This window comes from Haliotis asinina, chromosome 9 (assembly GCF_037392515.1).
Source record: "Haliotis asinina isolate JCU_RB_2024 chromosome 9, JCU_Hal_asi_v2, whole genome shotgun sequence".
Lineage (NCBI taxonomy): Eukaryota > Metazoa > Mollusca > Gastropoda > Lepetellida > Haliotidae > Haliotis > Haliotis asinina.
In genome coordinates, this window is record NC_090288.1 from 26,396,371 (window position 1) to 26,420,555 (window position 24,185).

The following is a 24,185-nucleotide window of genomic DNA, read 5'->3' on the forward strand; positions in this document are numbered from 1 at the left end:
TCACCCTCTCCTAAGGGGTAGCGTCACGACGAAAACCCGGGTTCGATTCCCACATGGGTATAATGTGTGAAGCCCATTTTCTGGTGTCCCCTGTCTGATGTTGCTGAAATATTGCTAAAAGCAGCGTAAAATAATGCTCACTCACTCCCACGAGCTAACACTCTCATAAGTGACCTTTAGTCTTTAAGGCTTCCAATTCATAGTAGTATTGCTTGGTTGGTATGAAACGTTTTCTGTGTACATACCTACCAATATTGATTAAACTGTCCTAAATAAATCGTTGATATCGTTTTAACTTATCTTGCGACTTGTCAGAACTCGTTTAGGCGGAAAGCGTGCGATATATAAGTAACGGAAATGTCAGACTCTATAGATGAGACTTAATGCTAGACGGGAAGTGGAAGTGAAACCAGCGGTTATGGATTTAGTGAACAGAGACCCCAATAACATCAACGACCACATAAAGGTAAGTCATTTCTATTCTAATGTAATCTCTTACATATTAGAAAAAGTATTACATATTAATGACAATTCATCTAAATGTTCCTAAGGTGACATTTAAAATTATATATTAGCTTTTTGTCAGATCTAGGGGTTCGCAAAATTACTTTAGGTATCGCCTGCACAGCTACATGTACATCAGAGGCTAGAGATGTAAACATTCCAATGCATGGTCCAAGTGCTGGGGTGGAAATCTACCAAAGCTAGCGCTGTTATTATATATATTAAGTATTTTAAAAGTGTATTATCACAAGTTCATATCGTCCATTACTCTCAAGATAAGAGGCCTCTAGAAATGTCGGTATCAGAATGTAACAATCCATGTTGAATTAAACTCAAATTTTCCATTTTTATGCGGTATGTCACTGGAAGAAGGAGAAAGTGCACTGATTAAAATAATTATAGAACTGTGCTGGTCTTTGGATTAATAAAAGAAACTGTGTCATGCAGGTCGAGTTTGAAGATGTCTTAGCCGAGCCTGAGGGAGCTCGAAGCATCGACTGTGTATGGAGCGCATCCTACAAATGCTTCAATTGCTGTAAAGGATGCCTGTACAAAGCCCTGACAGTGTTGTGTGGCATCTGTATCGCAATGCAATGGGGCTGTGAGTTTGCCTCGATCGCCTTTACCCACATTTGGTGCGTCACACCCTGCTTCAAGGTAATGGAGCTCAACTGTGGCTGTCTGAAGAAGTTGTACGGCATGTGTGTGCACTGCTTCCTGGATCCCTGGTGCGAGTCCTGTGGAATGCTGTTCATAGCTTTCGGAAAGAAATGAAGCGGTTTCCATGGTGAGGATAGATACAAGTAGTGCTGGACCTAAGTTGTCCCAAATCTATTCCAAATAATTAAGAAGCTGCTACAGTGGTACTTTGGAGAACCAACATACTGACCTGTTCCACTTTTCACTTCTCTCGGACCAGCGGTTTAGCCATTGAAAAGGAACCCCTTAAACGGACATTTCATAACTTCCATTCTTCCAATTTTTACTTTCTACAATCAAACACCTTTTCATTCTTTAGTAATTTAATTAAAACAGTTGTTGCGTTGCCATTTATGATATACTGTTGTAATTATTTAAAATGAGGGGAAGGTATGTGAAGTTTGTATATAAAGTCTGTATAATTCAGACGATTACAAAGTAACCTTTCAGCTGCACTGACGCTGCTGCCATGTACCATGTGCGTACAGGTATTTAGGAAAACGTCAGGTGCAAATAGTGAGTAGGTGCGTGAGCTAGGACTTACACCGCTTTTGCAGTAATCAAGCAAAATTGCGATGAGAGGACACCAGAAATGGGATCCACCCACTGTACCTATGTGAGGGATCGAACCCGGACCATTGGCAATACGAGCAAAAGTTTTAACCATTAGCGAGGCTACCCCATCATCCCAGGTGAGACGAGTTCAAATGGAGTTTAGGGTCGTTTTGAAAATATTTTCATGGAGGCTGTATGCACGGTGGTGTTGGTTTGGGGACAGTTGTAGTTAATGGCGCGAGTGATGCGCACTAGACCTTCATGCGAGACGTACTCAGGAAAGAGTGACGCAAGATGTCCACATCGGATGCTGGAGCGATATATAGCGAGGTTTTTCCATGTCGCTACCACTCCGAGAATCATAATGAGAATGAATGTGAGATTGGGAACCACAAAATGAGGTTACCGTGCATACGTCTTCATACAGCTGAGAACACTGGGTGTCCATAGTAGTGCGTAAACACAAGCACCTTCCATTGCATAAATTACAACTCTCTCTTCTCTTTCACTGATTTCATTCTGCCAAACACAAGTTCTACAAAAGGTTTATTTTTGATGAAAATGGTTCCTTCAATAAAGATCCAGCTTTAGTCAGAACACCACCATGTCCTTCCAGAGATCACAAAGTTCAAGTTTGTGAGGTGAGTAGGGAGGTGGATTTCCCCCAGAATATGAAGACTACTTTTTTTACGATCTAGGTTGTCTGTGGCTTGCAATTTTATTAAAAAGAACCTATTGAGTGCGAGTTGAGACATGTACTGTTGCAACAATGTAAGTCAATGTTTGCGTATGGATACAACGCCTGTCAAATGATAAGCAAGGTCAGTCCACCTGAGATTTGTTAGGAATTTCTAAACGTTCAATATATCAGCTATATGACGAAACCTGTCAATAATCAAGTGATCGATATTTTGAGTACCGATCCTCTCCACCGGGATCTTAGGCACAGGCCAACGAATCAATTTGGTTTCAGCCAGCTTTGGTTGCTGGGGACCTCTTCAAACCCGGATACCTGTGTGAAGGGGGTTCATGAGGTCAAACACGTGTATATGAAATTCTTGTTCGCCTAATGTTCTGCTGTGTATGGTGGTTGTCAATATCAGCCAATAACAGTGACTGTATTTTTTATTCTTTTGAGTTTGGACGTGAACCGAGAAGTTCTTAATAGATAACCGCGGATATACATATCCTTTGGAGTATGCACAGTGTGAGATGTACGGAATGTACAGTGAGAGATGTACAGAATCAAATAACACAGTTATTTTGTTCTTAAGTTTCTGTACACCCTATGATCTATGTAACATTTTGCAAAATAACAAATGCACTTTCAGCTTGGAATTTCTCACAGAATTACCACCCCATTATCTAGAGGATAAAGTGTCTGTCCGGGGTGTCTTTAGTCAGTGGATCTCCGGCCGCATAATACCAAAACAACCCCTTATAATTTCACTATATCTCATCCTGACTTTACCTACCCTCTCATCTAGTTGCCAAACCGACTAACAAGCGGCTGACCTTCATCTGCATCACCGGATAATCTAGTCTTGAAATCATTATTGGAACACCGCCGCAATGTAACTGTAAAACTGCTAAGTGCGGTTTAAACAAATATAGCCACAAGAAGCAAAAGTAATTCAACCGAAAAAAGCCGTGTTTGTGGCAAATGTAATAACTAAACAGTATACAGCTGGCCATGAAATAGAGCGTCACATCATTCATTCTCAGCTGTCATGATACCAAACAGTGGAACATTAACAATTTCCACTTTGATTGTTGTGGCTACCGTCACTATGGGTTTATTGCTGTCTCCTTATTAGGCCAAATGGCCGGAGAAGTTCAGAGTTGATACAGTTCAGAAAAGAATCAACAGAAAATTATAGATAACAAGGCAATATGTTTGGAGGATATTAATTTTGATAAGATAGGTATTTATTATGAAACCCCTAGCGTGCATTCGTGGCCTGATGAGTTTGAAATGATTCAAAATGTGTCAGATAGTGAAAGATTTAGGTCCGGTTCGGATACTTCAACATTAGTAGAATCTTGTGGGTTTGTAATTCGACTGACCGAATCTAACCTCTATCGATCTAGTTTCGCGCAGTGCGACTTGCCTGTCCTGCCAGGTCCAAGAGAGATAAATCAGGTGGTACATGCCATACGAGCGTAATCTGGAGCTGAGTTAATATATGAGCTTTCAACCTTGGGTTAAGCTCTGTAGACGCGGGACATGGTTGCGTCTGGGGTAAGGCAGGAGCAGAGGTCGTCGGACCAATCCCTCACTCCCTGTCCCAGCGAGGCCATCATAGCCAATCCTATTGCCGAGGCAGGGCTAACAATGAACATCATCACATGAAAAGGTAGTTAGTTTAAGTAGGTGCCGGAGCGTCCGTTGGGGGCCCATAATTCCATGGGGGATGGGCCCCAAAGCACAGTCACTGTAAGAAGATTTTGAGGACATGTTTTCTTGTTGTTTTGCGTAGTTGGTCAGGTTCGGAGAAACATTCGCTTGTGAGCCATCATATGGTGACCCTGTGCGTCGTCTTTAACAATATCAATTGCTTGTTTGCATCGTCAAGTTTCAATTATGAGTGTGTGACTTTAGTTTTCCGTCGCTTTTAGCAATATTCCAGCAAAATCACGGCTTCTTACATTGTAGCCATGCAGGGGATCGAACCAGTGTTTTTTGCGTGACGAGCGAACTCTTTAACCACTGGGCTACTCCACTCCGGTTCATTTATGTACCTTAAGCAAAACATTTGACTTGACTAAGTACAAAAGTCATGGCAGAATGACTATAATACAGCAGCTTTGGTATACTTGTGATTTCTCTGAATATTTTTTGTAGGAATGATATTGATAGAACATGTTGTAAGTAGTCTCCCTTTGTACTGGTTAAAGTGCCTGGTGTTCATTTCACTCATTTTCCTTTGATTATTCTGGAAGTATTTGGGTTTAAAGATATTTATGCATACAAACACCGAAATAATTCATTTGAATATGTTATCGTGTATGTGTTGCATCAATGCAATGATTATGTCCAGCAGTCTATCAGAGTGTGTTTCTTTCAAATGATTGCCCTTGCGTCCTTCGATACTGTGTTTATTCTGAGAGAGGAGCGGAGCGCCCAGCTTCTTACGATACCTATTCTAGTCTATGGCACCGTCCACTGTATGAAAACAAGGGTAAGGAGAATTTATTAACAGCAATAGTTTTTTTACATATATCCCAACAAAATTCTGGAATATTCTAAATATGGAGATTGTCGCTGAGTTTGTATTATTATAAACAGATGACATACAAAAACCCATTCTTTGACACATACATATTATTCTGTTTGAGCACAGAGTAACTCTGCGTTTGACAGGGAGAGAATTCCGTGCTGCCTTTGAGTTCAGCGCGTGTTCACTAATTGAAACGGGTTGCATATTTAAATGGTATCTCTATTATTCGCAATCGTTTTTGACATTTTTTACTCTCATTTGACTGTAAAATCACCCCGTATTTTCTGTATGCCCATATTCTGATAACGAACAGAACGCTACTGATCCTCAGTCAGTTTTCGACACAGGTACAGGTGTACTGAATGCTGCGGCCGAGTTGTCTCAAGAATGCGGGGCCTTGGGCATTATGTATGCAAGTGTTTTTCTGGGAGCATGTCATCCACGATATATATCGCAGCCACATTTCGCGCTGCAAGCCCCTGAACAAGTCAAGAGAGTTCACTGCAGGGGCGCGATGCGTTTAGATCTACACTCAACTGTACTGTGTGCTGCTAAAGTTATCTCCCTTACATCACTGGCGAAGTTCAGCAGCTTACAACAGACTAAGTGCATATATCCGGAATTCTTAAAAAATAATATTGACACCATATAGCCACATTTTCAGTGAAGTTAAAACCATATGTGAGAGAACCGAATCACAGTACTTCAACTGAGAGTTGCTGTCTGACACGAATCAATCTGCTGGCGAATACTTTACAAGAACCGGGCTACCGTTTGTAATGACAACGGAAATAGACATTCGAGGTAATATCTTTCCTAATTTCTAAACTTTGAATGGTTACCGGTGATATGTGATATTAGACGGGCGATTGATAATTTTCCATTAAAATACTTTCATTCTACACAAAGATATGAAACGAAAGGAGTTTTTGTTTGTTTGTTTGTTTGTTTGTTTTATTTTTTGCTGAAGGAGTAATAGTAATAGTTTGATAAATAACGAGCATCCCGGCAATGATATGCCTGTTTAACTGTTTGTAACGCTCCACTCGCCAATATTCCAGCTATATGGCGGCGGTCTGTTAATGATCAAGTCTGGACCAGACAATCTAGAGATCAACATCATCACATCATGATCATCGGTCTTCGCAGAGGAACATGAAGTTAGAAACGGATTTTGGGATTAGGGATTCGGGATTCGGGATTCGAATCCCGAATCTGAATATTTTTTTCACATTCGGGATTCGAATCCCGAATCTGAATTTTTTGTTCGGATTCGAGATTTAAATCCTGAAGTTGCATGTAGCATGTATGTATGTATCATGTACCATGTGTGTATCATGTATCATGTATGCATGTATCATGTATCATGTGTGTATCATGTGGCATGTATGTATGTACGTATGTATGTATGTATCATGTATATATCATGTATGTATGTATCATGTGTGCATCATGTACCATGTATGTATCATGTATCATGTATGTATCATGTAGCATGTGTCTATCATGTAGCATGTATGTATGTATCCTGTAGCATGTATGTAGCATGTATGTATGTAGCATGTATGTATCATGTACCATGTACGTATCATGTAGCATGTATGCACCATGTAGTATGTATGTATCATGTAGCATATATGTATCTATGTATGTATCATGTATGTATCATGTATGTATCATGTAGCATGTATGTATGTATGTATCATGTATGTATCATGTAGCATGTACATATCATGTATCATGTATGTATCACGTATGTTCCATATATCTACGTATCTATGTATCATGTATCTATGTATCTATGTATGCATCTAGTATCTACGTATCTATGTATGCATCTCTGTAACTACGTATGTGTCTATGTATGCATTTCTGTATCTACGTATGTGTCTATGCATGCATTTCTGTATCTACGTATCTGTCTATGTATGCATCTCTGTATCTACGTATCTGTCTATGTATGCATCTCTGTATCTACGTATCTGTCTATGTATGCATCTCTGTATCTACGTATCTGTCTATGTATCTATCTATGTAGGTATCTATGAATGTATCTATATAGGTATCTATGAACGAATCTATGTAGGTATCTATGAATGTATCTATGTAGGTATCTATGTATCATAAATGTATCTGTGTATCTGTGTATGTCTCTATGTATCTATGTATCTGTGTATCTATCTATGTATCTGTCTATTTATCTATGTATCTATCCATTTATCTGTGTATCTATGTATCTATGTATCTATCTATGTATCTATCAATATTTTATTTTCAGATTCGGGATTAAAATCGTGAAATCGTGATTGTAATTACTAACAACATAAACTACAAACCATTCGCCCATATACACACATAACACACATATTTTGATATTACTATGATTTGAAAATGTCTCCCCTTAATCGCGTCGTTTCTGTTTTAAAATTATCTTTCACGGAACTAATGACGAAATTTCATTTGTAAGAAACGTTTTATTCTAATTATGGGAATGCCAAGTTGCGAACAACGACGTATCACTGAAATGCGCAAATACATTAATGAAAGCAACCGATTTGGGGAAGGCCAGTCATGTTTAACGGGCGTAAATATTGTGAACGACTAGCTAAAATCTGTAATATTTCTCGTTGTTACCAATTCATTGACTTCTTACACAATAACATATAATTTCTTAAATACTTGTAGAACATTTGACAAGAGAAGAATGTAAATACAGATGCACTTACACTGTCCTAGAAACATGAAAGAGGACATATGAAAATATTATTTGTTCATTATACCCACAAAACATCTATAACGTGGGTTGAGACAACTGATGCATTGTTCCTTATGAATGGTGCCACAGTATCCATTCTCGTTGTGTCTAATCACTCTTTGGATAGCGTACAAAATTATTCGAATCCCGATTCTGGCTGAAATATGGAAAAATGTAGGTTTGGGTGTTCATGATTTTACGATGCCCAGGTTTACTAGCGGCCCCTAGTACCTTAGAAGGGGTGAGATAATGTATATTGACACTGATCTTCATAACTCCGAATCTGAACAAAATATTCAGATTCGGGATTCGAATCCCGAATCAGAACAAAATATTCAGATTCGGGATTCAAATGCCGAAACCCGAATATGAAGAAATGTCAATGTTGAGGCTGAAATATGGAAAAATGTAGGTTTGGGTGTTCATGTTTTTACGATGCCCAGGTTTACTAGCGGTCCCTAGTACCTTAGAAGGGGTGAGATAATGTATATTGACACTGATCTTCATAACTCCGAATCTGAACAAAATATTCAGATTCGAGATTCAAATGCCGAAACCCGAATATGAAGAAAAGTCAATGTTGAGGATGAAATATGGAAAAATGTAGGTTTGGATTCGAATCCCGAATCTGAACAAAATATTCAGATTCAGGATTCAAATCCCGAATCCGAACAAAATATTCAGATTCGGGATTCAAATGCCGAAATTCTAAAGTTTGTGTCCTCGCAGTGACTTATGCTCTCTCTCTCTCTCTCTCTCTCTCTCTCTCTCTCTCTCTCTCTCTCTCTCTCTGTCTCTCTCTGTCTCTCTCTCTCTCTCTTGTTAAGCAACAAACAAACAATACGCCTATTAACTATAAAAGTATAGTATTACACATATTTGAGAACATGAATATGACCCAATTTAGCATGTCCTACAAAGAAAATGAAACAGCTGACGATGACATTTACTCCACTAAAATGTCCTGGAAATCAAATCTCCGAGTTGCGGCTGGCCGCCTCCTGCTCATGACTGAACTATTCCTGAAACTATATGTTATCCGAAAACAAAGTTGACTCTAAGAAACACTGAGTCCAGAAGGCGTGGTTGCGAAATTGCTGTGGAATTGGTCGAGTGACCTGGCCAAACTGTTTGAATTACTAAATCGATAACCTTTGATAATCGATAAACCCTGATATGGAATGAAAACAGCATTCATTAGTACCTCTAACACTAAATACTTTGACACTGGATCCATTCATGTACACACTTCATGTTGAATATCAATGCTTTATCATAGGTATGTGGATCTTCTCTTTCCGTGAACTGAGCACAGTGTCGCCTACCATCAAAATTTCAGTCAGTGTATCACGTGATGTGCTGCGAAATACAAACGGGTAGACCGCATGTAGAAACTGACATGGCACGTTGACATAGGTGTGAATGTTCTGCCTGACGTAACTGTCAACAAGGAAGTTATCGGACAGGCAGTCAGTCGTCACATTCCCGTAGAATTCTTTGAGTATGAATTCCATATTACGTGGAACTGATAGGAACAAGTGTTCAAAGGGTTTCCGTTGCAAAGGGAAAATTTTACTTTTCTCATACAGAAACAAAGGCATTGCTGAAGGGCTTACTGACCATATATGGGAGATGTCTTCGTTAAAGAATGAAATATCCAAATATGGAAATGGATCGGAATGGTTATCCTGATATTCCCTGAAATAAAACTTCCACCGATTTTTTTGTAAACCGGCAACGTTGAACTGTGGTAAGACAGTCAGAGAGGAATGTAATTTCAACCAATCCGATTCGCGAACACAAACATGAGCACTTCCTGTCCAAGGAACGAATCCCTGGTGCCGATACAAGCCAAGCAAAGTGTCACCAAACAGGAAGTGATGTATCCCGTTGCTATGACACACGTGCACAAACGCTTCCAGAGTCTGTATAAGTGATTTCCGATCCTCGGCGTTCATCACTGGTTTGAAAAAATTGAAATCTTTGAGATATTTGAAGAAAACCTTTCTGCTTTGATGATCAGTGAAATGCATGTTCCCTTTGACAAGAACGGGAGATTTTTCTTGATGAAAAACAAAGTCATGAATTCGCCAGGGTGTGGAAAATCTGGACACATTCGTCAAGACCGGGCGTTCAAATTCACCCTTGTATGGAGGGATGGTTTCGGAGACCTGTTGAACGTTGAAATTAAGGTGATCAGATCGTGCTCTGATTACATGGTAGATATCTTGATTTTTCAGTATTTTGTTTACCCTGTCCTCCAGTTCATTGTGGGCAGATAACCATATTGTGAGTATCACAACAAAACCAATCAGAATGGCCGTTTTCCTCCCAAATATTTTTATATCAACACCTGCATCGACGTCCATTGTTCCCACCGGCTACTTTCGACTATTTCGACAGCGGGATCCATGCATCACTAAAATGGAATGAATACAAATGAATATACAGCTAACGATACGATACATGATACACCTTCCACTGAATCGATTAATATATTGATTCAGCATTTATGAACAAAATGAATATTTATCTTTTCAATCACCTGTCTAATACTCACCCTGAAGAGCGATGCGACTTATCGCGGAATAGGTTCTTGTTAATAAATTCAACAACCACAAGCACGTGTTAACCATGTCACATGGTACATACACAAAAGCAGCGCAAGTTAAGGATCGCGACACGTGTTTTGACTCCACTGCGTTCCATTATTCCCAAAACACCATAAATATAAATGTAAGTTACCAGAGACACGGTCCGGAAACATGAGTAACAACATCTCTATTAAATAACTTTAAGGAACTGTGGAATCATTTGCTTACCGTGAAAGTTGCAGTTCTCCACTTCGCATGTACCGATTTACCGGATAGTTGAAAGATAGTCTACTGTTTTATGATCTTTTTTCATTTAAATATTCCAGTCATGTTTGTTGCTATGGTAATATTTTTATAGGAACTCGGTTTATTATGTTCACGTATAAGTCTATCCTTTGCGTATTGATGCGTGAATAGAATGTACCGATTATGATTCTATAACCTGATTCGTGGGGAAAGCAACTGGACGTTGTTTCTTTGTTTGTTTACGTGTGAAGGACAATCAAAAAAATCCCCAAGACCACATCATTTTACAGTGGATCGCTGACTTAGATCACTGCCCAGGACCCTATCGTTTTAGAGTGAATTCGTTCTACAATCACATCACTAGCCGGGACAAGATCATATAAAGATTGAATTCGTTCTAGAATCAGATCACTCCCCAAGACCATAGCACTCCAGACCACTCCAAAGGAGTGTCTTATTTAAAAAGTGTAACTGACTTCAGACTGAAAGTACACATCACTCATAATGGTTTTAAATCAGGTTGTGGTGTAGAGCGACTCATGTATCTGATAAACGTACAATAGGAGCGTTTGGTAAGAGTATTTTTATCATATCTGGGCATGCATTTCATATTAAGTTGTGTATCATATCACAGTCCAAATACGGGTTTGGAAGGAGATGGGTAACATGGAGAATATACTATATAATAAATGCCAGTACACAGCATTAATACGCTTTCTAACTTGATATACGAGTTGACGGCAAAGATGCGAAGGTATGTGCAACTCCGATTATTACAAATCGGCGAATGAAGTATATAGAGTATCGAACTTTAACGTGTCTTTAACAGAGCGTTCAGTGTATTAACTCTTCATTTGAATTTTGTAAGTTTATGTGAGTTCCTGTTTGACGCTGTTACTCTAATATGAGTTCAGTTGTGAAAACAGAAACAAATGAAAACAGGTGCCTAACATGCAGTCAAGCATAAAACATCTATCTGAACAAACTATCTCTAACTTGGGTTGCTCAATATGACTTTCTCAGAAGCTTCACACGCGATTTCAATATCATATACGGAGATGATAGTACTAAAATGATCTGTATGCTGGTGACGGTGTGCCATGCATTGGTGGATGTTGTGGTGTACTCCTGTATGTCGGTGACAGTGTGCCATGCATTAGTGGATGTTGTGGTGTACTCAAGTATGCCGGTAGTGGTGCACTATGCATTGGTGGATGTTGTGGTGTATTCATGTATGCCAGTGGTGGTGCCCCATGCATTGGTGGATGTGATTTTGGTATCTTATGTATGCCGGTGGTGGTGCGCCATGCATTGGTGGATGTTGTGGTGTACTCATTTATGCCGGTATTGGTGCCCCATGCATTGGTAGATGTGAATTTGGTGTCTTATGTATGCCTGTGGTGGTGCCCCATGCATTGGTGGATGTTGTGGTGTACTCATGTATGCCGTTGGTGGTGCGCCATGCATTGGTGAATGTGATTGTGGTGTCTCATTTACTTGTATTGTGGTGTACGATGTTGAGATGATTTTGTTACTTTAAACAAAACGTAAACCAGACATAGTGAAATTAATATTTCGAATCCACGTCATTTTATCTTGCAACTGAAAAGGACAAGGTATGATAGAGGCCCTTCTTGGCCCACAACATGTCATGATTATCAAAATTTTACAACACGATAATTTTAGCATAAAAGGAGCTAAATTAATTGTTGAAGTTACCTCCAATTGCATTTTTATGTTTCTAGTGTTGTTAGTTTTCCTCTTTGAAGACCTCAAAGTTAACATATTTTACAATATCTTCTAGAAACCTACATTTTCTGATTTTCAGAGTGATAGAAAGGTGTGAGCAAAAGCGTGACCCATCCCAATTTTTTCACCACATATGAAGCGAGTAAATTAGAATGTACACCTAACAAATTGTAGTGGGTCGGGCTTTTGCTCATATCAAAATCTTTAAAAAAGTACATTTTTTCGGTTTATGAAATTGCCCCATACAACATCTAAAAAAATAAACATTGACATAAACTAACATCTTTAAAAACAATCCATCACATTTACACATCTGTGCCATGATACATTATATTTTGAATGGTTTTGTGCTCTAAAATACACATGTCAAACATCGTTATTAAAATTTTCAATATCATAAGGCACCCACAAGGCAGATTTATGAGATGTAAACATTGGTGTTTGGTTGTTAGTCTCTGCTAGAAAAGTAAGAAGATGTCTGAAGATTTTCAAAATATGATCAAGTAGTACTGTAAAGGTGAGAATCTTTGTTATTATGTAAGAATTTGATCATAGTTTTTCTATCATCTGTGTATCAAACACCTTTGAGTCACCTGTCACTGTCAAATTAACACTTCATTCAACAGGTTTGCCATGTATAAACATATGCATTTTCCGAGAACTTATGTACCTTGATGTTTCCAATGACATATTAGATTTCATTTAACCAAAATGACTACACTTAACTGTATGAAAAGGATGTTTTAGCTAGAATAAGAACATTGTATCAAGGTCTAGCAGGTGATGAACACAAGCAGACGTCAAATCATACATAGTTGTAAAGTGTAATATGTAAGCTTAAATTCACAGTGGGAGGCAAAGGAATATGTAGCCTAATGGTTGCAATAGTGGACTGAAGGTTTCATTTGTTATCAGACATGCAGGTTCAAATCCATGTAACTCTTCTTTCTTTTTTTCAAAGTTTGTTTATCAAGTCTACAATGTTTAACTAAACTGTTTCACATCAAATCCAAATATTGTAATTTTTTTCTTAAGTTTGGTAATCTATGTTACAACACTTGTGAAACAAGCTTTAATTAACATCATGTGAATCTTTTGTTAAGACACTGACCATTTGCCTTTTCAAGTCAGTCTAGTTGCCTTTGTTCCCAATATTTTAAATTCATATTTTATACATTTTGATCTACTTTAGGTTTATACACTTTTGAATACTGCAGTTCTTGAGAGTGAATCAGATACTGAGATTGATGACTGTGTGAATGAAGAGTAATAGTGGATGTTTTATATCTTTAAAGTGGATAAGTAGTGAATAATTACTCTGTGAAGTCTTTTGAATACTGACTTTAACATGTGCGTGGTGTTAATATGAACCTGCACTGACATTGAAATTTCACCCAAAATGGGCCCCTTTGAGGTCAAGACCTGTGATTTTTAGTTCAACATGGTTGGCTATTGTAATAACATATGATGATTGAGATGTTAACTGTATATTTGCTAAAACTGGTTGTAAATGCTGACTTGTAACACTTACTAGTTAGAATGAAGCTGTGCCCAAAATGAAGCTTCACCCAAAACAGGCCCCTGTGATTCTTAGTGCAACATGATTGTTATCATGCTTACATGTTGTACAATGGACCCATGGATTACATTTGCAAAGAATGCTGTGGATAATGACTGAGTTTTGGGGACACAATTGGCAAGTAATTGAATTAACAATGTTTTGCAACCCTAATTGGGCCCCTTGAAGTTAAAACATTATGACTGACTTTGACATGTTTTTCAGCATGACTACCTGTCATAAAACTGCTGTAATTTGTATGTAAATAGAATAACAGTTGTAAATAAGCCATTATGGCACACTGATATTTCAGACTTCTTGTTATTTTTCATGGGAACTGATAAAACCCATTTTGGGCCCCTCTGCAGAGAAATTACACCTCAGAACATATAAAATATAGCATTTTTATGCAAAGCTAACTTGTCTCTAAACAAATAACATGTTTTCAGCCAATTCTGTTAGTGGGCCAGAAACCACCCTTATCATACCTTGTCCTTTAAGTCTTAGAATTTTATTCAACTTAGGATAAAAGTTGTTTAACAAACGATTACAGATTCAAATCGTTATTACTGGTTTGTATTGCAAGGAGGTAAGCGCAGCAGTTAGAACAGTGAATCAAGTGCACGTGCGGTACGTGATGAGCGTTAACTTAGACCAACCCAACTTCTCGACGTTTTATTTAATGTGCACCCTAAACCTCCTGTAATACAAACAAAGAAAGTGATTTGAAATTATGATCGTTTGTTTCACAACTTTCATCCTAAGTTGAATAAAATTCTGAGAATTAAATGTTCAATTGGCAAGGTATAAAATTATAAAAAATTTGCCATCATAATTTCATTTTATTCGATTTACGTTTTTGTTTAAAAAGACATTCATCGGTACGCTTTCACGGCAAACGGACTGTAATCGCAGAATAACACGAGTGAGTCACGAAAGCGATGAGCAGTGATAAGCACATCACAATTTACAACATTCCCACCCACGGGCGAAAGTTTGTTTTAATTCATTTACATTGAATGTTCCATACACCTATGTCACTTTGGGTTTAACTTGTAATTTTAAATTTACAATGGGTTATATCTGTATTGTATTAGCCGTTGATTATGTTTTAGCTATATTGTCTTACATAAATAAATCTGTAATTAATGAAAGAAAATTTTGTTTCGTTTTGTTTCAATAATGAATATTACCAGGTCTTACTTGGCTCACGCTAAATAAGAAAACATGCCTTTGTGTAAACACTTGTGATTGAGGTGCTGTCAATAGCTCTAATCCTTTGTTTTGGGTTCGGCGACTGGGATTAGGTTGTGTAAGCGAGCGACCCGAAGCGAGCGACTGAAGCCCGCTTGGAGTTTGAGCACCCACCTATAGTGATGTGAAATATTCGTCGTGGGGACAGAAAGTCTTGAAATCCTGTAGAGGTAGGACGACTTCAAGGATTCTTCGGAAGGGCGACAGAGGACCAGACAGGTAGGTGTTTCCATATCTATTTGGAAGAAAGTATGCATCTTCATGGATATTTGTTTAATATACAGTGCATACTCATTCTCTCATAGTACACAGACATTTAGGTATAGATCGGAAAGGTTGATACTGGTTTCTGCATGTAAACGGAGTGGTAGTGTAGCCTAGTTGTTCAAGTGTTGGCACGTCATATTCAGTGTCAGTGTTCGAGTCCTCACTTAAATACTATGTCCCACGCTCACTTATGAGGTCCGTCGTTGGAATATTGCCAAATGCGGCAGAAAACCACACTTACTCGCTGTTGTTAATCCAATCTACAAGCGCGAGAAATGTGATTACTGATGCTTATGCATGACTCATTTCTTTCAGACGCAGGAACCCTGGCACACTCTGGATTTGGTGTTGTGTCACTCTAAACCCTTCCACCTGGACTTTAGTACACTGACTTTCCAAGGGTCCAATGGGATGAGTTTTTGTCTCATGGTGGCTCCATTGTGCGTCTGCTCTCCGCGTAGCCCCCTGCCGAGCGTACATGGAGTAGGTTCGGTGCTAGGGCCTGACTGTACAGTCAGGATGGTTGCTATAGCAGCCCAGCTAGTTTAGGGTTGGCACACTCTGTGGCCCCAGTCTTTTCAGCACCCCCAGTAGACCCAATGCTGACTGCACTTGACTGGTAGATTAGGGGTTAGTGTAGATAGGGCCCCCTTCGTGCATGCCCTGTACGATGCTATCTATAGATAGTATAACTTAGTGTTACCCACCATTCCGTCCTTCAATAGGTAGTTCGAGGCAAAGCTAATCCCGGATGGTCACTTTGAAAGTCAGTGTACTGGCCTACCTGCTGGTAAAGCATTCACTATTTCAGTTTAAAACTTAAATTAAATTTCTTTTGTTTTTCACGTCCCGATATATTTGCTTTGCATTTAAATGTAAGGGGATCGTCGAATAACCGAATGGTTAAAGCGTTCGCTCATGACGCTCCAAACAACCTATTTCGATTTCCCATATCTGAATGATGTGTGGATCCGATATTTGTTGTTTCTCACCGTGATATAGCTAGTATATTGCTGAAAGCGGTGTAAAAGGACACTCATGCAGTCATAATCTGTGTGTGAAGCATAAATTATGTAAAGTGTTCTTTGCCTTTTTAAGTAGAACCGTTGCTTACGCATGCAACTGTTCCTTTCAAACAATCTTTTGAATAAACCATAACATGCAATGCATCCTTGTTTATCATGACGTCTACTGCAAAATTACAACTTGAGTTTCATGTTTGAGATTTTACGTGTAGGCATATAAGTTGCATTTAAGCACACAGTAAGTGCCAGCGATGTAAACTATATTCTCTGTACTGTTATGAGCAGGGATGCCATCTTCCTGGGGGCGAAATGGACCCTGAAGTCCCCCAGAGGCAGGACGACTGCCATGAAGATATTCCATGGATACAAGTGGACGAACTATTCTTCGGAAGGGAGACAGAGGACCAGACAGGCAGGTGTTTTCAACTCTATTTGGAAGAAAATATTAGTTTCATATATTGTGCACACTAATTCTCTCATAGTATACAGCCATTTAGGAGTGAGTGAGTTTAGTTTTACGCCGCACTCAGCAAAATATTCAGCTATAAGGTGACGGTCTGTAAATAATCGAGTCTGGACAAGACAATCCAGTGATCAACAACACGAGCATCGATCTGCCCAAATGGGAACCGATGACATGTTTCAACCAAGAAGTCAGCGAGTCTGACCACCCGATCCCGTTAGTCGCCTCTTACGACCAGCATAGTCACAGCCATTTAGTTATAGATGGGAAAGGTTGATACTGGTTTCTGCATGTAAACGGAGTGGTAGTGTAGCCTAGTTGTTCAAGTGTTGGCACGTCATGTTCAGGACCATTGTTCGAGTCCTCACTTAAATACTATGCCCCACGCCTACTTAATGCTGGAAAATTGTCCAAAGCGGCAGAAAACCACACTTACTCCCTGTTGTTAATCCAATCTAGATCCGAGAAAATGTGATTACTGATGCTTATGCATGACTCATTTCTTTCAGACGCAGGAACCCTGGCACACTCTGGATTTGGTGTTGTGTCACTCTAAACCCTTCCACCTGGACTTTAGTACACTTACTTTCCAAGGGTCCGATGGGATGAGTTTTTGTCTCATGGTGGCTCCATTGTGCGTCTGCTCTCCGCGTAGCCCCCTGCCGAGCGTACATGGAGTAGGTTCGGTGCTAGGGCCTGACTGTACAGTCAGGATGGTTGCTATAGCAGCCCAGCTAGTTTAGGGTTGGCACACTCTGTGGCCCCAGTCTTTTCAGCACCCCCAGTAGACCCAATGCTGACTGCACTTGACTGGTAGATTAGGGGTTAGTGTAGATAGGGCCCCCTTCGTGCATGCCCTGTACGATGCTATCTATAGATAGTATAACTTAGTGTTACCCACCATTCCGTCCTTCAATAGGTAGTTCGAGGCAAAGCTAATCCCGGATGGTCACTTTGAAAGTCAGTGTACTGGCCTACCTGCTGGTAAAGCATTCACTATTTCAGTTTAAAACTTAGATGAAATTTTGTTTTTCACGTCCCGATATATTTGCTTTGTATTTAAATGTGAGGGGATCGTCGAATAACCGAATGGTTAAAGCGTTCGCTCATGACGCTCCAAACAAACCTATTTCGATTTCCCATATCTGAATGATGTGTGGATCCGATATTTGTTGTTTCTCCCCGTGATATAGCTGGTATGCTGGTAAAAGCAGTGTGAAACCGACACTCATGCTCTTTTTATCACTGCATATGAAAAACTTCTTGTTAGTCATAAACAAAACACCATTTTTTTTTATAAAAAACAATTGTGGTTAATTAACACCAAGCGCTTAAAAGTTGCTAAAAAGCCGTCTGCTTCTCTCTCGCCCGCAAACAAAACCGCAGACACGGTTACGTAACTCTGTCGTCAGAGCCCTACAGTGACGCCATAGAAGGAACGATTTCCATTTAAATGTATAGAAAATGTGTAGGAAGTTCGTCATTTTGCTGATTTCCCGACGTCACCTGGGGTCAGGTGATGGTGTCACTATGCACAGATTCCCACCAGACTCCGTAGTTTGTGCTTAAATTGGTTGTTTGTGTGTGCGAAGTGAGCGTTGTGGAAGCCAGTGGTATTCGTTGATTTCACATTGATTTCAGACTCGCTCTGCGCATGCGCAGAGCAAGTGAAAATATTTACCGGTCAAGTTCCGGTTTGGTCGTATGCTTACCGATAGTGTAAATACACTCAAAACAATATGATTAAATAATATGTGCTGGAAGTATAAATTATGATACAGAATACTGTTTACCTTTATTAGCAGAAGCCACTGTGTTCTTCCAAACGATCTTCTAAAGAAAACATAAAGTGTCTCCTTGTGTACAATGACGTCTACTACCAAGTCACAACTTGATTTTCGTGTTTGAGATATGTTCTCGTGGAATCATATATTTTGCATTTATGCACACAGTACAAATGATGTAAAATATGTTTACCTTTATTATCAGGAGCGTGGATGCCATCTTCCTGGGGGCGGAAATGGACCCTGAAGTCCCCCAGAGGCAGGACGACTGCCAAGAAGATATTCCATGGATAGAAGTGGATCAAGGATTCTTCTGGATTCATGTGGATTTGGATGTTTTACTGTGTTACATTTGGTGAACTGTTACTGTTCGGATATTTTGTGACAATGTACTCTGCGTCTCTACTACTGTAAACCCTCCAGTAGAATAGGTAGCGTTGCATACGTTGAGGGAACACGGTTCCAGAGTTTTTTTTTCTCAAAAATGTTTTTTATCTCTGGTTTTACGTGTCGGGCTTCAGTTACCTTTGACCTTGTTCAAATCTCAAATTTGATCAAGATCAATTTAGACACACATTCTGCGACAACAATGTTGGTGTTTATGTTCGAGGATTTGGTACTGTTCCATGTTGGGAATGATGACATTCATAAAACAATCCGCACAGCTGGTCCAATTGTACTTGTTTGTTTTGCTGTTTTGTTTGTGAAACTTGTGAACTCGAGAAGAATTGTTTTTGTCCATGGAAATCGGATGTGCACGACTTTATCGCCTTGTAGGAGTGCTTGTTTTTAGCCATATACTGCCATGCACTGCTGAACACCGCCAACACAGAAACACATCACGAAACGAGTCCAACATTAAAACAATAGATCAATACACGGGGGTATTCTAATGTCTACAAACCAGAACTTACAATACAAAAGCCTATCAACATTACTAGATCACATCGCACAGACCTTTAGTTCAATGTATGTACTAAACAATCCAGTGGTGTCTGTAGATGAGACAAGACATTAAATGAAAAGCTCCCACCAACATCCAACAGTCTAGAATATTACATTGCGCAAGTAAACAACCACGTGCATGTTTGCCAATCATATTCCTTAACCAGTTGACCATGGTTGGAGCATTTATCCCTATTCTGGTGTTCTGATGTCGAGAGATGCTGCTCCCCATGGATTGGTTGAACTGACACAGAGTAAATGCAATAAAGTCAGTATGCCATCAGAGAAAGATCTATATCAAGCAGATAAACTGAACAAATTGTAAGCTTCTGAATGTATCAAAAGTGATTAACAGTTATCTGACAGACCATTTGAATAGCTACTACGAGAGCTTAGAGGCAGTTATCGATCGTGAAGCATAGTTTTCTAATACTTTGGATACTGCTATTTCATCAAATAGTTTAGAAATGTATAGCTTTTATTAACCATAACATTGAAGTTTGTTTTTTTCTAAACTGTGTTAAACATGTGACACCAAATGAATTGTTTTTTAGTTCTCTGCTCTGTATAGGCACTAAAACTACAATGGTGACCATCTTGGCAGCCATTTTTGAATTCTGAGTAATATCAAGTTATTCCATGTAACATGTTGTCACTCTAGAAGTAAACAGGAAACAAAATCTCGTCTCAAAGAGTAAGCTGTAAAACATTATATTATCACTACATGACCATACAAAATCACCTGTTTTGTGCCCGAGTCACCACTCTAGAAGATACAAGTGTCAAAAAACATAAAAAGTATCAACATTGGCCGTAAATGGACACATTCGGTATTAATTTTTATGTAAATGTAACTGCCGAGAAGACAATTCAAAATGGCGGTCATTTTCATTATTTTCAAAAGCAAATATATGTCAAAAAACATATACACCCTTTAGCAATACACAAAAGTCACAATGACAGTGATCAGATGGATATTAGTAAAAATGTCCATGATTAACTTTGAGATGTTGTCGGCCAGCAAACCAAATGTCATGAAAATGCTCACAGACCTCCACCAGATAAAATGGCCTGTGAAAACCTGAGTATTAAAGGCCTTTTCATGAGCCAAAGACATCATACTAACTGAAGATAGTGTCAAACAAACTCAGTACTGGGGAGGCTACGACATCAGATTTTTCAGCTGCCTCCTCCTGTACTACTTCAATACCCTTGGATACAGCAAAGGGGTTCACCTTTTACGGAGTTTTGTCAGGAGTCTCGATCACAAGGAAAAGCGGCCAATACTCAATCGATGCAGGTCTCTGGTTAATATCAATAGGGTCAATTTCAAGTGGACATTTTGGGCTTTGGGGCGGAATTTCATAGCTGTAAGCCATGGTTAGTGTAATATGGTTCATCATCCGAGCCACCCACCCACCACGGAGTATCATAAGGACAATGCTAAAAGCAAGTGGGTCTCCAACTTACAGCACCAAGGATACCCGGATGATCTACTCCAGCAGAAGAATTAATATTAATATTTCCACCAGACTGGCCCATGAGCCATATTAACTACGAGGTCGAAAATATCGGGGTTCATAATTTTCATACGATGACCTAGGGGGAAAATATTACTTTGTCATGGTGAGGGGATGTCGTGAGCAATGCAAGGACGCCACGTCTCCTCTATAACGTTGCGTTCTAAATGAGGCTATTGTGGGTAACCAGCCCATGTTTGAAAGTTGAGTTTGGTAATAGATAGGCACACTCGTGCCTAAATATCTGTATATCCCTCGCTTCCGTTCGGGGAATACCAACATTCCAATTTGTGTCGTAAGCATAGTTTCACATTAATTAGCAACAGCCTTAACAATAATAAGCGTATTGTATCGTGCTTTCGTCAACTTTCAGGGTGTATTGCACTCTGTAGACAGGTGTAAGTTGTGGTAAGTTGTCAAAGTTAGATGTAAATGGAAAATTAATGTCAGTTATATATTCTTTGTATCTGAACGTTAGATCGTTTGTTAGCGTTGGCGGCTATTTTAGTGAATCCTTTAAGAATAATTCGGATTTAATGCAAGGCGATGTTTTGTCTCCAGTTCTATTTTCATTTTATCTCAGTGATTTTGAGACCCCCTTTTTTAAGATAACTGAATTTCTTATAAATGTAAATCCCTAAGTTTTTTTCTGTTACTGTATGCAGACGACGAGTCCTAATTTCTGAATCAGTTGAGGGTTCACAAAAGCAGTTAGATTCGTTGTTGAATTACTCCACTGAAGTTAAAAAACTATACATGTAATTCTATGGCTTATGCAGAATTGGGTCGTCTCCCTCGCATATATCAGAGACAATTTAACATGATAAAGTATTGGTGCAAGTCGCTTCACACAAATGATCTTATCCTTCGAAATTATTATGAATGTCTTTTGTGAGAAACAAAGAACCGTCGTGTTAATAGCTGGGCGTATCAGGTGAACAATATTTAATCTAACATTGGTATCAATGAATTATGACATAGAGATGAAGTATGTCCTGCATACCTACCTTCTTACATACGAAGTTTCGATCAAGCATCTCAAGAGATTGTTGTTATTAATCCAATTGATCAGAATGTGTAATTTATATAAATATTATTGATATTTGCACTCTGCTGTATTACCTATGTAAAGCTATCCCGCACATCTTCGGGAAATATTTATCTAAATTCCGACGTGACTCAACTGTAGAAACAGCATGTTGACATAACAGAAAGAAACTATGTTTTTTGTGAAGACGACATTGAAGACGAGTTGCATTTTATATTAGTATGTCGCTATTTTATTAATTACAGAAAACTGTATATAAAACCATATTACTACAGATGCCATATTACTAACATATGAAACCATATTAGTACATTGCATAAACGCATTCAACTTGTAAGTGTTAGAAATGTAAAACAGTTGTGTAATTTAGGTGAATATTTGTATAAAGCTTCTTGTCTCAGAAATGAAATGATGCTAAATAATAAGGTACTTTCTGTACATTCTATATTATAATCAATGTTTCGTCATCCACCTGTGCCAACTTTCGTCTTTGTAGGCACCACTGATTGTCTGTAAAGGTAAATTATGAATCTCAATCTGACATGGGCACTCATACAATGGTATAATACATCACTTCATATAATGGTATAATACATCACTTGATATAATGGTATAATACATCACCTGAATCATCCAAACGTTCATCGATAGGTAGGGGTGGCCATTCTTCACTGAGTCGTGTTTGCATTATCCCAAGATTGATACTAAACGTGATTTCAGACACGTGTAAGGAGGAACCATTGTTATACCATTCAGTGAGTTAGACTGGTTTAACGGAATGGAATCGATGACGAAAAAAAACAGATTGGAATAGGCAAGGCAGGATGAATGACGTCTTTAACACGAGCCGAACCTTAGTATGGGAAATTGACGGGGGCTGTTTTGGAAATAACACTATGCAATTTGTGTCAGCGGTTTCTGGAAAGCAAATTAAGAGTTACTGGAGAAACGATAGATTTAATACCTTTCAAATACACGACAAGTTGTACCACGGGGCGTTCAGATCAGATGTGATTTCATTCCGACTTTAAGCACGTTTTCTTTCAACATAACGGTTCCGGTGACTTTTATTTTCTATGCAGTCATTCTTGTGAATTGGTGGATGTTTTGGTGTGCTCGTGTATGCGTGTGGCGGTGCTCCATGCATTTGTGGATGTGATGGTGGTGGCTCATATATACCGATGGCTGTGCCTAGTGCATTGGTGGATGTTGTGGTGTACTCATGTATGCCGGTGGCGGTGCGCCATGCATTGGTGGATGTTGTGGTGTGCTCATGTATGCTTCTGGCGGTGCACGATGCATTGGTGGATGTTGTGGTGTACTCCTGTATGTCGGTGGCGGTGCGCCATGCATTGGTGGATGTTGTGGTGTACTCATGTATGCCGTTGGCGGTGCGCTATGCATTGGTGGATGTGATGGTGGTGACTTATGTATGCCTGTGGTGGTGCCCGATGCATTGGTGGATGTTGTGGTGTACTCCTGTATGCCGGTGGCGGTGTCCCATTCATTGGTGGATGTGATGGTTATGTCTCATGTATGAGGGTGCTGGTGCTACATGCATTGGTGGATGTTGTACTGTACTCATGTATGCCGGTGGTGGAGCCCCATGCATTGCTGGATGTTGTGGTGTCTTCATGTATGCCGGTGGTGGTGCACGACCTATTGGTGGATGTGATGGCGGTGGCTCATATATACCGATGGTTGTGCCCAGTGCATTGGTGGATGTTGTGATGTACTCATGTATGCCGGTGGCTTTGCCCCATGCATTGGTGGATGTTGTGGTATGCTCATGTATGTCGGCGGTGGTGCCCCATGCATTGGTGGATGTTGTGGTGTACTACTGTATGTCGGTGGCGGTGTCCCATGCATTGGTGGATGTGGTGGTGGTGTCTCATGTATCAGGGTGCTGGTGCCCCATGCATTGGTGCATGTTGTGGTGTACTCATGTATGCCGGTGGCGGTGTGCCATGCATTGGTGGATGTTGTGGTGTACTCATC

General features: G+C 39.5%; 1 protein-coding gene across 1 annotated transcript; it reads left to right on the top strand.

The window, feature by feature from the left end:
- The first annotated feature begins 377 nt into the window (after positions 1–377).
- LOC137296345 (caveolin-1-like) lies at positions 378–1,553 on the top strand. The gene is made up of 2 exons (XM_067828120.1): positions 378–466; positions 952–1,553. Exons 1-2 carry the CDS (start codon positions 419–421, stop codon positions 1,276–1,278), a joined length of 375 nt encoding a protein of 124 aa, XP_067684221.1. The 5' UTR covers positions 378–418; the 3' UTR covers positions 1,279–1,553.
- The last annotated feature ends 22,632 nt before the right edge of the window (positions 1,554–24,185 follow it).

What these genes read in the sequence shown, in the direction of transcription:
- LOC137296345 (XM_067828120.1), top strand. Translation starts at nt 419, where the DNA reads ATGGATTTAGTGAACAGAGACCCCAATAACATCAACGACCACATAAAG. An exon ending in ACATCAACGACCACATAAAG is followed by an intron (nt 467 to 951) that starts GTAAGTCATTTC and finishes TGTGTCATGCAG; the next exon opens with GTCGAGTTTGAAGATGTCTT.